This window comes from Notothenia coriiceps, unplaced genomic scaffold, assembly GCF_000735185.1.
Source record: "Notothenia coriiceps isolate Sejong01 unplaced genomic scaffold, NC01 NC01_scaffold00037250, whole genome shotgun sequence".
Classification (NCBI taxonomy): Eukaryota; Metazoa; Chordata; class Actinopteri; order Perciformes; family Nototheniidae; genus Notothenia; species Notothenia coriiceps.
The window spans coordinates 15,496,475-15,510,440 of NW_011369951.1; the positions used below are offsets into that span (position 1 = coordinate 15,496,475).

Below are 13,966 nucleotides of genomic sequence, written 5' to 3' on the forward strand. Positions count from 1 at the left end.
GGTGTAGTGGAACAAACATCAACAAATAAAGGAGATACAAAAAACACACAAAGATAGAGTAATGCAGAGATTAAGAAACACAGAAATTGTGAAGTGGTTTAAGAGATTTTTAAGAGCGGAATGAAGAGAGGAAATGAGAGAAGGTGATGAGCCATCAGTGCAGCTACAAGGAGAGATAGACAGAGAAGTGAGTGAGAGAGGAAGCAAGTGGTGGGAGAAACAAAGAAAAGCTAATCAATACCTGCCCCAAAGCTGTAAACACACAGTGAGAAAAGGGATTAAGCCCATCAAATGTGTTGGCTGGCTGAGTGGAGCCAAGAAAGATATATACCTGGGAGACGAAGGGAAGGAGAGGCATTAATGGAGGGAGTAGACCAAGAGAGCAATGGAAGAGGATATAAAAAGGATTGGAGCTGAGACAGAGACGAGTAAGAAAGGAGAGGAGAGGGGCTTGAAGAAGACATTGAGAACAAGTGGGAAGTAAGGGGATCAAAGTGTAAGAAAGAACAGAATGTGGAGACATGAGGGGGAAAGAAGAAGTGGTGAGGAAAAGGGAAGGAGTGAATGATCACAGTGACGTAGGCGTGTAAGACAGCCGGGGTAAAAGCCATGTGAAGGCCCAAAATACATTTCTGACCTACTGTTAAATTATGAACCATCCAGATCTCTCAGGTCTTCAGGGACTGGTCAGCTTTCTGTCCCCAGAGTCAGAACTAAACACGGAGAAGCAGCGTTCAGTTATTATGCTCCAAATATCTGGAAACCTGCAGGTCCGCTGCAACTCTGACTACTTTTAAATCCAGACTAAAGACTTTTCTTTTTGCCGCTGCTTTTAATTGATATATTCACATCTTAAACTGCACTGTACCTTTTATCCATGTATTTTTTCTTTTAATGTTTATTTTATTATCTTTTCTTTTTAATGACTGATTTTAAATGCCATTTTTTTAATGTCTTTCATTTTTTGTAAAGCACTTTGAATTGCCTTGTGTTGAAAGGTGCTATATAAATTGCCTTGCCTTGAAGCAAACTCAGTCCATTCACAACAAAGAGCCCTGTGATTGCAGTTATTTGGGCATCAGAGACCTGACTGTTCTGTTCGATCCCTAACTACAGATTTGTTTTTAGAAAACACATGTAATTATTCATTGGAATCCCCATTAGCTAATGGCTAGCCACCAGCTATTTATCCTGGAGTCACACGACGGAAAGTGATGAACTGCATGCAGGATTTGTCAGTGTTTTGTGTGCAGGTGTCAGGATGTTTTTAATGGGACTAACACTTAGTAGATTGGAGAAAAAGCTTTTTGAGTCTGGGAGGATGACTGAGGGGAGATATTAGCTTCTGCGGGACACTGGTGACGTACAAAAAACCAGAATAAGTCAACTGATTAGTTTGCTGAGAGCTTCCAGCAGTTGCCTAGAAACTGCAATGTTACAAACAAAAGATATTTTTTGTAGTTCAAAACAATTTTGTTAATTGCACTGCTGAATCCAAAAGACTGGTCATTATGCAACGAAGAAGCAGAAAAGGGACTGAAAAACAAAATAGGGAGGGAGGGAGAAAAACCAAATAAGATATATAGTCAAACATTGAGGGAACTGAAGATGTCCATATTGGGGTGAATAAGTACATTTTTCTGCTTAAGCTATAAAGGTTATATCACTGCATTTTATCCTCTATTAATGTCAGTCTGTGCTGATTGCTGCCTCTACTGTATACAGCATGTATGGATCTGTTTGCAGTTGTGTCGGTCTGCCTCTCACTTTGCATGCTTGTTTGCACTGTACTCTGTATCATCGGAGCAGAGTGAGGGAAGCATGAAACCATCTGTCTCCTGGTTGGATGAGAATTACACTGGCTTTATTAGGTGTTTGAAACCAAGCAGATGGTTATCATTATCTTAGGGAGTTAGGCGCACGCACACTCAAACAAGCACACACACACACACTCGGATGTTTATCAGGGTGTTATGAAGTTATATGCACCCATCTCTTTGCTAAAACAACACATTTGCATGTACAACACGCACACAGGTGCATGCAATCGCACATGCATTGGCCGATTTAAGGTGGTCAGGGGCCCCTAAGCAACTATCTGTGTGTGGCCCCACCTCTAATACTCGTTATGCTTTACCATAAAAAATATAATTTAGAGCCATGTGTAAAATCATGCTACGAATAATACTTGGCTTGCACACACTCCTGGGGGCATTAACATACACACAGACTTTACAAAATCTAGTCATTAAAGGGATTTTCTTGAATAGATCTTGGTCACGGTATTTTTTTATTGACCTTATTGGGACAGCTGATTGGATAGATGCAGCCCATGCACATATAGGGCCCCAGGCTGCAGCCCGAAACAGATTGAGCGTTAATCCACCGCTGCGTACGTGCACACAGCTGGTGTAACATCATTATGCATAAACGGTATGTCTTCATATGATCACAGATTCCATTCTGTGTTCAACAGATGCTTTGGTAATTTATATTAATCGATTTGATTCGCTGGACCAGTTGATATAAACATTGGTTATGTACAACAGCCGTAATGACATTTTCAAAGTAGCTTTAAGTTTGTATGAATCATTAACATTACATAAATAGCAAGCCCACGTAGTGAGTCTCAATTATAAATATGTATTTCTCGCTTAAATCCCTAGTGTATGACAGCGTTTCAAAAGATTAAGGTTGATGGAAAAGTTCTCTTATAACATTGCCAGCATTTAATTGAGCAGACTTGAGGAAAACAATGTATACGTTAACACCCAATAACAAGTGTGGAAGAAGGAATGCACCACAGACAATGCAAGTCCCTAAAAGTCTCAGTCCATATCGTGACCTCTTTAGGTTAGCCAACCTAAATGTGGTGAACAAGGTCATCTATTGCATTTGACCTGGTGCAATCTAGGGTTCTTAAGAGAAACCCCTTATTAAATTTACTGTGACAGTTGTTTTTGGTATTTTGTCTTTTGCCTGTGATCCATCGTTTCTTCAAAGGGGAAATAGTTTCAACTGTCTGTTCATATCCTTCACATCTTAGGACTGAATATCCACCAGGGACATTTATAAACTGCTGTTTTGTGACAGTCTGATTGCTTATTTGGTGATGAGTTATTAGTCTCAACTGAAGGTACAATTGCAAATATTAGCAAATAATTATCCCATTGAAGGAGTATTTGTCATTACCTGAAAAGTGTTTGTTTATTTGAAGGCCACAAGAAGAATACAGAGCTCTTCCCTGTGAACAGTCAAAAAACAAACAAGGATCTCACAAAGACTAACGGCCCGTCCACACTACAGCTTCGACAGCTTCAAAAACGGTTTCCAACGCGTCTGCCCATTCACTTTGAATTGGTTGACGTCACGTTGCATCGCTTTTCGCCGAACTGAATTGTGGGTAGCAGAGCGGAGCTTTCCTGGCGTTTCAGGCTGCAAAAGTTGAGCAATGTTCAACTTTTGAAGCTTCTGAAGCTTTCGGTGGAAGCGTCAGCCAATCAAATCATATGCCAGTACAAGCTCTAGCCAATCAAACCGCTGCTTGTGTGTCAGGGGCGGGAGATTCATGTGATTGGTTGTTGGTCGAGCTTCAGACACGCCCGCCGGCAAGCTTTTTTTGAAGCTGTAGTGTGGACGGGCCATAATAGAAAACGCAGAACCTAAATGCACACAAGACTAATGAAACAAACAAGATACAGGTGAGGAGGGAGGATAAAACAAAGGGGCACAAGGTGAACACAATCAGGTAATCAGGTAGGAGGGAACAAACAGACAGGAAATCAAAGACAAAAGATTGTGACATTTCCCCCCCTCCCCCCTCAAGGGACGGATCCCAGACGTCCCTAAAAATAAAAAGTCCAAAACATCAAGCAGGGCGGGTGCAGGGGGACCGGAGGAGGGACTCGGGCGGACGGCCCCGGGGCAAAGCAGAGGCCGAGAAGGGGGACTCGGGCGGACGGCCCGGGGGAACAGCAACAGAGCAGGGAAGTCCGCGGCGGGGAAACTCAGGGGGCCGAAGACAGGGGTGAAGGCCTCGTTGGGGTAAATTAGGGGGCCGGGCTCGAGGGCGAAGGCTGCGGCTGGGGAACTCAGAGGGCCGGGCTTGAGGGTGAAAGCCGCGGCTGGGGAACTCGTGGGGCCGGGCAGGAAGGCAGCGCCGGGACAGCTCCGGAGGACGGGCAGGGAGACAGCGTATGCCGCGATGGGGCCCCTCCGAGGTCAGCTGGATCGCCGGAGCAGGAGCACAGGGGATCGGGAGCACTGGGAGCTGGAAATGGCGGAACCCCCGGTGGTACAGGAACCGGTGTCGGCCGGACAGGAAACAGAGCCGTCGGGACAGGTGCAGACAGAACCCCCGATGGGACAGGCACAGACGGGACCTTGGACAGAACCCTGGACAGAACATGGGCTGGTGTCAGTGAGACCCCGGACGGGGCAAGGGCTGGCGTCGACTGGACCGCCATCGAAACAGGACAAGGTGTCGGTGGAAGAGGCGTCAGCAAGACCCCCAACAGAACTGGAAATGGTGTAGGCGGGACCCCCTGCGTGTTAGGATCTGGTGGCAGCGGGACCTCTGACTGAACAGGATTCGGAGCTGGCTGGACCTCCGACGGAACAGGTGTTGGCGGGACCCCCGGCGGGACAGGTGTCGGCAGGACCCCCAACGGAACTGGACATGGGGTTTGAAGGACCCCCGGCAGAACAGTAGTCGGCGGGACCCCCAACAGGACAGGACACAGAGTTGGCAGGACTCCCAGCAGAACCCCCAACGAAACAGGACAAGGAGTTGGCAGGACCCCCGGCAGAACAGTAGTCTGCGGGACCCCCAACGGGACAGGACAAGGAGTTGGCAGGACCCTCAGCGGAAGCCCCAATGAAACGGGACATGGAGTTGGCAGGACCCCCGACGGAACAGGTGTCGGCTGCACCCCCAACGGAACAGGACATGATGTCGGCAGGCCCCCCGGCGGAACAGGTGACTGCGGGACCTCAAACAGGACATGGGAGCTGGAGTGAGTACGGGAGCCAGAACCATAGTTGCAGGGTCTCAAGGTTTAAACTAGGCATGCAGTTTATCGGGAAGAGTCACAAAGTCCCTTCAAAATTCAGGCAGTGAGCTCCTTAACCAGGGCTTATCTGCAACTTCCCAGCGTGCTCGTGAAAGAGCAGCCTCCTGAGCCTCTTTACCATTAGCCCTCATCCACTCTCCAAGAAAACATAAAAGTTTGCAGGATAATTTGCCAACCTCATCCTCAAAAAACACTGCTAGGTCCATCTTTGGTGAGATCCATCTGTCAGGGTTGAGCGAAGCAGGCAGGACCCACACGCAGGTTCAACAGAAAACACCTTTATTTCAAGGCCACAAGAAAAATACAGAGCTCTTCCCCGTGAACACAGTCAAAAAACAAACAAGGATCTCACAAAGACTAACAGAAAAACGCAGAACCTAAATGCACACAAGACTAAATGAAACAAACAAGACACAGGTGAGGAGGGAGGAGAAAACACAGGGGCACAAGGTGAACACAATCAGGTAATCAGGTAGGAGGGAACACACAGACAGGAAACCAAAGACAGATCTAGACAAGACAAAACACAACACAGACAGATCGTGACAGGCCAAGTGCCATTTTCTAGAGTCTGTGGGCCCTAGGCCAACATTCACTGGGAGGGCCCACTCGAACCACGCACAGCGTTGGAGGGGGTTCCCGGACATGTTGTTGCAGTAAATTAAAGGGTGTTTCATGGTTGTCGGTTGCTGTGGACCTTCTTAATCTATCTTCTTGGGGGCCCCTTCCTGGTCGTGGCCCCAAGCAGTTGCCTGCCCTTGCCTGTCCGGAAGTGCGGCACTGCTACTAGTGCATTGCGTTCCAAGAATGCAGGGTTGTTGGTTGTTCCTGAGTCCTAAAAGTACAATGGCGAGCCAGAGCCTTTCTGATCAAGCTCCTCTTTTGTGGAATCAGCTTCCAGTTTGGTGTTCGGCGGAGACCACCATATCCGTTTTTATAATCAGTTTAAGACAGTTAAGGACCTCTTTCTAGATAAGGCTTATAGTTAGCGCTGATAGATTCAGCCCCTAGTTTTGCTGCTATAGGCTTAGACTGTCAGGGGACATCCTCTCCTGTCTGTACCTGTGTATTCACAGGTTCCCAATAACCCAGCTTCCCCCAAATTTCTATGTCGTGTCTATCTACCCCGGATCCTAAGTCGTGGCTGATCCTGCTGCTGTGGTCCTGAGTCCTGGATCGCGCGCCCCTGGATCCCCAGTCCCTGTGTCCTGTGTCCAGGATCTGCACCTGAGTCCTGGATCCTGAGTCCCTGGATCCTGAGTCCTGGATTGGCGAGTCGTTGCTGAACCCTGTCACTGCGGTCCTGCCTGACCTCATCTACTGCTTGCCTGATTGGCTCCCACAGGATTGTTGACATCNTTTAAATATTTGTAAATTTTTTACTGAAGGTTAGACAGGAAACCGAGTACAGGAAGTAGGAGAAAGTGAACTGAATAGCATGACAGTAGACATCCATGAGTCGACTGCTACTAATTGTCCCTTTGCAACCTGAAGAGTAAAGGGTCAAGTCCGTCAGAAAGCAATGGTTTACACTTACACTGTAAGGATTAGTAACATGTATTGTGTTTATGTGATGACATTTGGAGATGTTTAAACGGTTTAAACATGAGAGAATGAGAGAATGCGTTAGCATTCGCGCTATCATTTGCGTTAGCATACGAGGTAGCGTTAGCATACATGCTAGCGTTAGCCATACTAGCCTGTACAACATATTATACATGCTTATTGCACAGCTAGCATTAGCTATATTTGCCTTGTTTACACTTAGCGGTCCTATGTGTTAATCTGTGTATGTTACACTTGCATGTATGAGAACATTAAGTGCCTTGTAACTTATTTTTGTATAGTTTCTGTCAGGGCTGAGCAAAGCAGGCAGGACCCAAACGCAGGTTCAACAGAAAATACCTTTATTTCAAGGCCACAAGAAAAATACAGAGCTCTTCCCCGTGAACACAGTCAAAAAACAAACAAGGATCTCACAAAGACTAACAGAAAAACGCAGAACCTAAATGCACACACAAGACTAATGAAACAAACAAGACACAGGTGAGGAGGGAGGAGAAAACACAGGGGCACAAGGTGAACACAATCAGGTAATCAGGTAGGAGGGAACACACACACAGGAAACCAAAGACAGATCTAGACAAGACAAAACACAACGGACAGATCGTGATAAAACCTATGTGCAAGCGTCTTCCACCTGCGTTCTCTAATATCCAACACAACTATTCCAAAGAATCTTTTTCACCTTTCCAACGTTAGTGAAAAAGATAAAGCATTGTATGCTTTAGGGCATGTTTAACATTAGTTTTGTTAGGTTTGGGTGATCTCTGTGTGTTTGTCATAGAGCTTAACCCCTCTCACTGTTTATTTTCAGTTCATCAAAGCAAACAGTAAACGTTTTGGTCGATAAAATGGTCCTGTTCAGTGTTCTGTTTGTACTTGGCTCCATCCTGTCGTGTCACTTTTGCTTCCAGGAAAATAAGATGTCATTGAAAAAAAATTACTTACTCAAGGTTTTAAAGCCCCGGTCCACAAACCGATGGGTCACAACGTCCACTTATTTTGACAGTAAATGCTTTTCAGCCAGAAGTGTAACACCATGTTGTCCTTTGAGCTGTGTAAATAGACGGTATATGATATCCTTACATACCTGTTTGTGTGTTTCAGTAATCCAGTGTGGACCTCCTGTTCAAGTGCACCACGGGAAAGTGGAAGGAACTGACTACTCATGGGCCTCGAGTGTTAGTTACAGTTGTTTCCATGGTTACCAGTTGTCCACTCCTGCTGTGTTAACATGTGAGGGGAACGGGACGTGGACAGGAGACGTACCGCAGTGCTTGCGTGAGTTAGCTTTATTGTGTTACGCAGTACCCTGAACTGATACACATCATTGTTCCTCTTTCAGTATGTTAGCACTAGAACTAAAAACAGGTCCTAACTGTATTCGTCGTTTTATTTAAGCTGTCCTATGTGGAGATCCTGGCTCTCCTGGAGGTGGATTCAGAGAGGGGAACATGTTCTCTTACAGGTCAGTGCGTAGACATAGCAATTATGTGCATTTTGTATATTTAAATACCTGTGCATGATTGAATTAACTGTACAAGGAAATGGCTTTTTTATAGACCAATACCGTATGCCACCTGATATGTTGTCACCCAAACTTTGTTGTGGTTTTGTGGTAAACTAAAACTGATGCATAAATATACTGTTAACAGCTGAAGTCTCAATGTGTCACAATCTCTTAAAATATAGAGGCTTTACTCTACTTTCTGAAACCATCTCAGGAAATGTTGTTTGTTCCACAGTGGTTGTCAAATGTTGACTCAATAAATTGTTTCCAAAAATAGAATTCTTTCAGCGCCCATGTCTGGATGTCAGTCGGAAACATTGCAAGGACAAAGTGGATTTTAGATTGTGAACAGAAAAAGATAAAGGCCAAAGGTCTAGTTGTAAACAACAAGGCAGTTAGGTAAGGAGCAGAAAAGTCGAACATATGACACCCTAACCTGTTCTTTGGACGTCAAAGGATAAAGTAGAAACTTTTAAACCCAGTTGTACTACTGCTGCTCACTTAAGTTTTGTTATGTTATGGGGTTTTTGTAATTAAAATGTTGTTTTGATATGCAGGGCGGAGGTCCGGTTCTACTGCCACACGCCCTACCTGCTGGTGGGCTCTGCGTCCAGAGCCTGTCAGGCTGAAGGGGTTTGGAGCGGCCAACAACCAGTCTGTATAGGTATTTAAAACCACCGCAAGGACACACTGCAAGTCTGTTTATGTGTTTAAAGTGAACTTCCATGATGGTTAGCTTTAGACTGTGACTGCATATCAGATCAACACATGATACACTAACATGTTAAAGGAAGTGTCATGTTGTGATGTTATATTACAAAGCATTTCTAAGCTTTGAAATGAGTCTGCCTTGACGGATATATAGAACAAATCTTGCTGTGAACTAACTTGTTTTTTCACAGCACAAAGCTCTTTTATGCTAATTTTCTAAAGGAAATATTGAATATTGTAGTAATCAACACAAAGCATTCACACAGAAAAACATGCATAAATTGACATAGCGTTTATGTAAATATTTGAAATATTACATATAACACATTTTCCATAATTAGAAAGAAGAAATATTTTGTTTCGTGCTAAAGAGAAACATTTCATCAAGATATACCATATAATAATACCATTTTGTGAAATCCGATTATTGGTAAACAAGACTTTGGAGCTTACTCTTTTACATTCAAGCATTAGTATTCCTGTGCAGATAGAGCTAAAGATATCATCTAATCAATGCTTCAAGTGTGTAGTTTTGATGTCAGCGTTTGATTCCTTTAAGATTATATCTTCAAAAGCGCTTCATTTTTGTAGATGAAATGTGGGTTGTGGTTGTTGTTCTGTTCAGAAAGCATGAAGATTATTTTAAATAAAAGTTGTGGAATTACAGAATAAATCTGAATAATGATGTAAGAGTGAACATGGAAAGCTGCCTTGCAGCAACTTTGCAGCGGTCACAGATCTCAGTCGTGTTCCTCTGATGTAAATAACTCTTTTATCTGTCATACAGATACTATCTGTCAAAATATATCCATGGCGGTACCCATGTTCCCTAAACAGTATTGCACTTGTGACTGTTTTGCTTTTGTCATTGTCATATGATGTATCCTACACATTAGTGTAGGTACACAAAGCTGTAGGTGAGGGGAAAAGTGTATTTTTATTAAATAATTATTTTCAGATAAAGTTGTGGTAATTTATAACTTTCTTCACCTACATTTCAGTGTGAAATATTATCCTTTTGTGACAATGTACATTTATCTGACACAATTTACTCTAAAGGTGAAGGTTTTTTGTCATGACTAAGTGTTAGTAGCTGCACTATGTTAATCTTACTGCAATACATTCAAATGATAATACTCTAAATACTCAATGTTTATGTTTGTGTGTAGACCCAGCCTTCAACAGCTGTCGTGACCCAGGGACTCCGGCCTATGGGGTCCCAGTCATGGGCCAGGGCTTTCAGGTGAGACTCCAGTTGACCTTACACTTGGTAAAGCTACTGTATATCCTCCTAATTACTTTAAATGTATGAGTTAATCCTTTTTTAAAAGACACAAGTTTAGAGATACTGCATTTTATGCATTTTAAATATAAAAAAATTGATTATTGATTGTCTGGCAGTGCTCAGTCAGTAGGAGCTTGGACTGGGAGCCATAGGGTTGCCTCTTCAAGTCCACAAACAGACCTAAATATGGAGTATGGACTGGTACTTGGAGAGGTCCCAGTTCACCTCCTGGGCCCTGCCGTGGTGCCCTTGAGCAAGGCACTGGATGCCCCCCCACTCCCATTGCTCCCCGGGCGCTGTACAATAGCTGCTCCTAGTACTAGGATGGGTTCAAAGCAGATAACACATTTCACTGTGTGTGCTGTGTGTGTATGTGTGACCATTAAAGAGGGTTTCATCCTCCAATTCTATTCAACTTGCAACTTGCAAGTTGGTTGATAAATAGGTGTCTGTGCTCAAATCGGAAGTTGAATAGGAGCTGTTATAAGAAAGTAAAGATGAATATACCAAGTCAGAAAATAGCAGCGGGAGTCTACCACTTTCACGTGATACAACTCTTACTAGTTTTAAATCCAGACTTAAGACTTTACTATTTGCCGCTGCTTTTAATTGAACTATTCATATCTTACACTGCATTGTAACTTGTATTTGTTATATATTAGCTTGTTTTTGTTTATTTTATTCTCTTTGCTTTTTAATGACTGTTTTTAAATGCCATTTCATAATGTGTTTCGCTGCACTATTTCTAATGCTCTAAATGTCTTTCATTTTTGTAACCCACTTTGAATTGCCTTGTGTTGAAAGGTACTTGCTTGCCTTTCAAAGATGCACCAAGAAGCCCAAAGAAGTTTCAATAATGCAAGCAGAAAGAATGAATGAATGAATGAATGTGTAAACGATCTGAGAAATGGGGGGCTTTAGATTTACAAGATCATCAGATAGAAAAACAAGAAATCATCAAACACATGACATGCCCATCAGAAATAAAGGTAAGGGAAAGTGGCCCCCCATTAGAGGGGAGTTAGACTTCATGGATGTCAAACAGCCGCATTGTTTTTTGTCTGAGAGACCGAGTGTCTGGAGCACAGATAAGAACCTGTTGGATGGAAGATTTTGGTGTTAATGGAATTTAAGCAAACACGCAAATCCTTCAATTTGTGGAGGTATAATTGGATATTATCCACAATTCATATTTCCTCTGCCATCTCTTCAAAGAGAACAGACAGTTACTACCCACATTGAGCAGGATAACAAGAATATGCTCTCTAAAAGAGATGAATTTATATAAGAAATTATTTGGTTTTGTTTCTTGTTTTGTCAGAATCAAACAATAAGCAATGAATTGAATGTTAAAAGCTTTTATGTTTTAAACTAATGACAAGTACCCCATGCTGAGTGTGGCAGGTCTTAAGAAGCTGCAAATAAAGAAGATTTATTCATTGTGCTTTTACATTATGCAGGTTGGCAGTAAGATTTCCTTCAAGTGCCGCAAGAACTATCACATCCTTGGTTCTACCACGAGAACATGCCTAGAAAACCTAACCTGGAGTGGAACTCAACCTGAGTGCATCGGTAATAAATAGCAGTTTTATCATAATTAGGCATTATTTAATATTATCAAAGTGTCTGTTCATGTATATGTTCAAATGTTGTATTTTGGTTCTATGAAGAAGTGTTAACACTGTTTATTTTCCTCTTCCCTGTCACTCAGCTCATTCATGCAGACAGCCGGAGACCCCCAGTAATGTTGATGTTCGATCCATGGAGCTGCCCACTCTGGGATACACGCTGATCTACACCTGTCAGGATGGTTTCTATCTAGCCGGGGGATCAGAGCACAGAACCTGCAAAAGTGATGGGAGATGGTCGGGTAAACCTCCGCTCTGTAAAGGTATACCGATCCTATCTATAAAATGAGCTAATGTTGAGCCTAGAATCTTAACTGGATGTCCTAATCCCATATGGTTTAAGATAAATACAGATTATCGTCCTGATATTATTGCTATGCTCTCATAAATCTCCCTCAGGCGTATCATGAATGCTCGGGTGATGTTTTTGTTTTGGTTATTTATTTGTAATCACGTACTCATGGCCCCTACCTAGTCTCAAAGACAGGGAGCCCATGGCTATGCATACCGTGATGAATGATAAAGTAAAGTAGAGGTGCGGCTAGGGGAGACTGCACCATCCCATTTAGGAAAAGCGCATTCAGCCAGGCTGTCTTTTCATTCCACGCATCCCATCAATGGAATTCAATACCACAACCAATAAGAGAATCCTCATCCTATTACACATTCAAGCACAGTATTAAAAAGTGGCTCATTGAAAACCAACAGTGTCAGCACTGATGTGTAGGTGTGTGTATGAGTGCGTATTGTAAATGTTTTATTTATTTATTATCATGATTTGCTCTTATCTGTATTCAGTGATGTCATATATTGTAAATATGTACAATGGTATAACAATGTTGTGGTATTTAGGGCCCGAGCACGGAGCGCTAGGACCCAACGGCGTCCTAGCACGAAGTGCGAGGAACCTATTGTTCTCCGTGGTATTATTATTATTAGGGCCCGAGCACGGAGTGCTAGGACCCCAACGGTGTCCTAGCACAAAGTGCGAGGAACCTATTGTTATTGGTGGAATTCTTCTTCTTATTATAGTGCTGGCGTTTCCTGTTTTTGAGGGCTTTAGAACGCTCACAAAGTTGTATAATTTTGCACGGACGCCAGGACCCGTGAAAAATTCACCATTCTGGAGTCAATGGGTTCCAAATTGTCCAAAGGTGCTCGCTAGCAGCCAAACCTATGAAAAACCCATTTCGGAAATAAATTGCAAAGCGCACCGTAAACTCGCGAATGACCGAAATTTTGTACCCCAGCATATCGGCGGGTGGAACCTGTTCTACAAATAATCCTCTTGGAGGCCCCCTAAGCCTCCCGCCTACCTTTTTATTTTTTTCCCTAAAATTAGCATAATGTTCAAAACAGTGAAATATCTCAGCTAAATTTCAATTTTCTATTTTTGAACACCCAAACCTTCGTATACAGCATCGGCGGAGGGTTAGTACACATTAACCGTAGAAAAGAGCATGTTAACACGATAAATATTGCCGCCATGAATGCCAAAACCCGTAGCTAGCAAAAATGCGGGGCTTAGAAAATAAATGCTCATAACTCATCCCAAAAATGTATCGCATATATCACAGACTTTTGGTGGATAGGTTCAGGTCCAGTCTGGAGAATAGGCAGCACCAAAGCATTTTCATTTTGAAAAAAACTATAAGGGGGCGGCCAAAAAACACCACCCAAATTTATAACTCAAGGAAGCGGATGGACGAATTTCCTTTTTTTCTTCTTTACACCCATACTCTCGGGGTGACTATGAACTCGAGATTTAAAGTGTGCCCAACAAAACGCAAATTTGGGGGGCGTGGCGCTATACATTTTCTTTAAATTGCGATAGCATAAAAATGAGGGGCTTCGACGCAAAACTTGGGACACACGTCAGAGTCCCACGAGCCCTTTACGACAATGTAAAAAAAAACCCCCACGTAATTTTTCAAAAAACTGGGGGCTCACTAGCGGCCCCCTAGTTGTGTGGTTAGTCACATATAGTTTTCAGAAACCTTCACGAATTTTGAACAATAAGAGTTTTGCTCCATGGAATTACGGACATATTTCTAATTAGGCTTCCATTAGCCCCCCCCCCCCGAGAAAGTCCCGGAGGCCCATTTGAAAAATGTTGGCGTTTTTCATGCATTTAAGCACATTCTTGGCGAACTCCCCCCTCCTAGGGAAATGTGCGGAAAAAATTCCCAGTGGCAGG

General features: G+C 43.2%; 1 protein-coding gene across 1 annotated transcript in view; it reads left to right on the plus strand.

The window, feature by feature from the left end:
* Positions 1-13,966, plus strand: part of LOC104967368 (CUB and sushi domain-containing protein 1-like) — a 192,487-nt gene that overhangs the window by 168,018 nt on the left and 10,503 nt on the right. Inside the window, 6 exon segments of the mRNA XM_010796776.1 lie at positions 7,743-7,916; positions 8,037-8,103; positions 8,703-8,809; positions 10,026-10,099; positions 11,602-11,713; positions 11,853-12,032. Of these exon segments, the coding sequence (XP_010795078.1) occupies positions 7,743-7,916; positions 8,037-8,103; positions 8,703-8,809; positions 10,026-10,099; positions 11,602-11,713; positions 11,853-12,032 (714 nt within the window).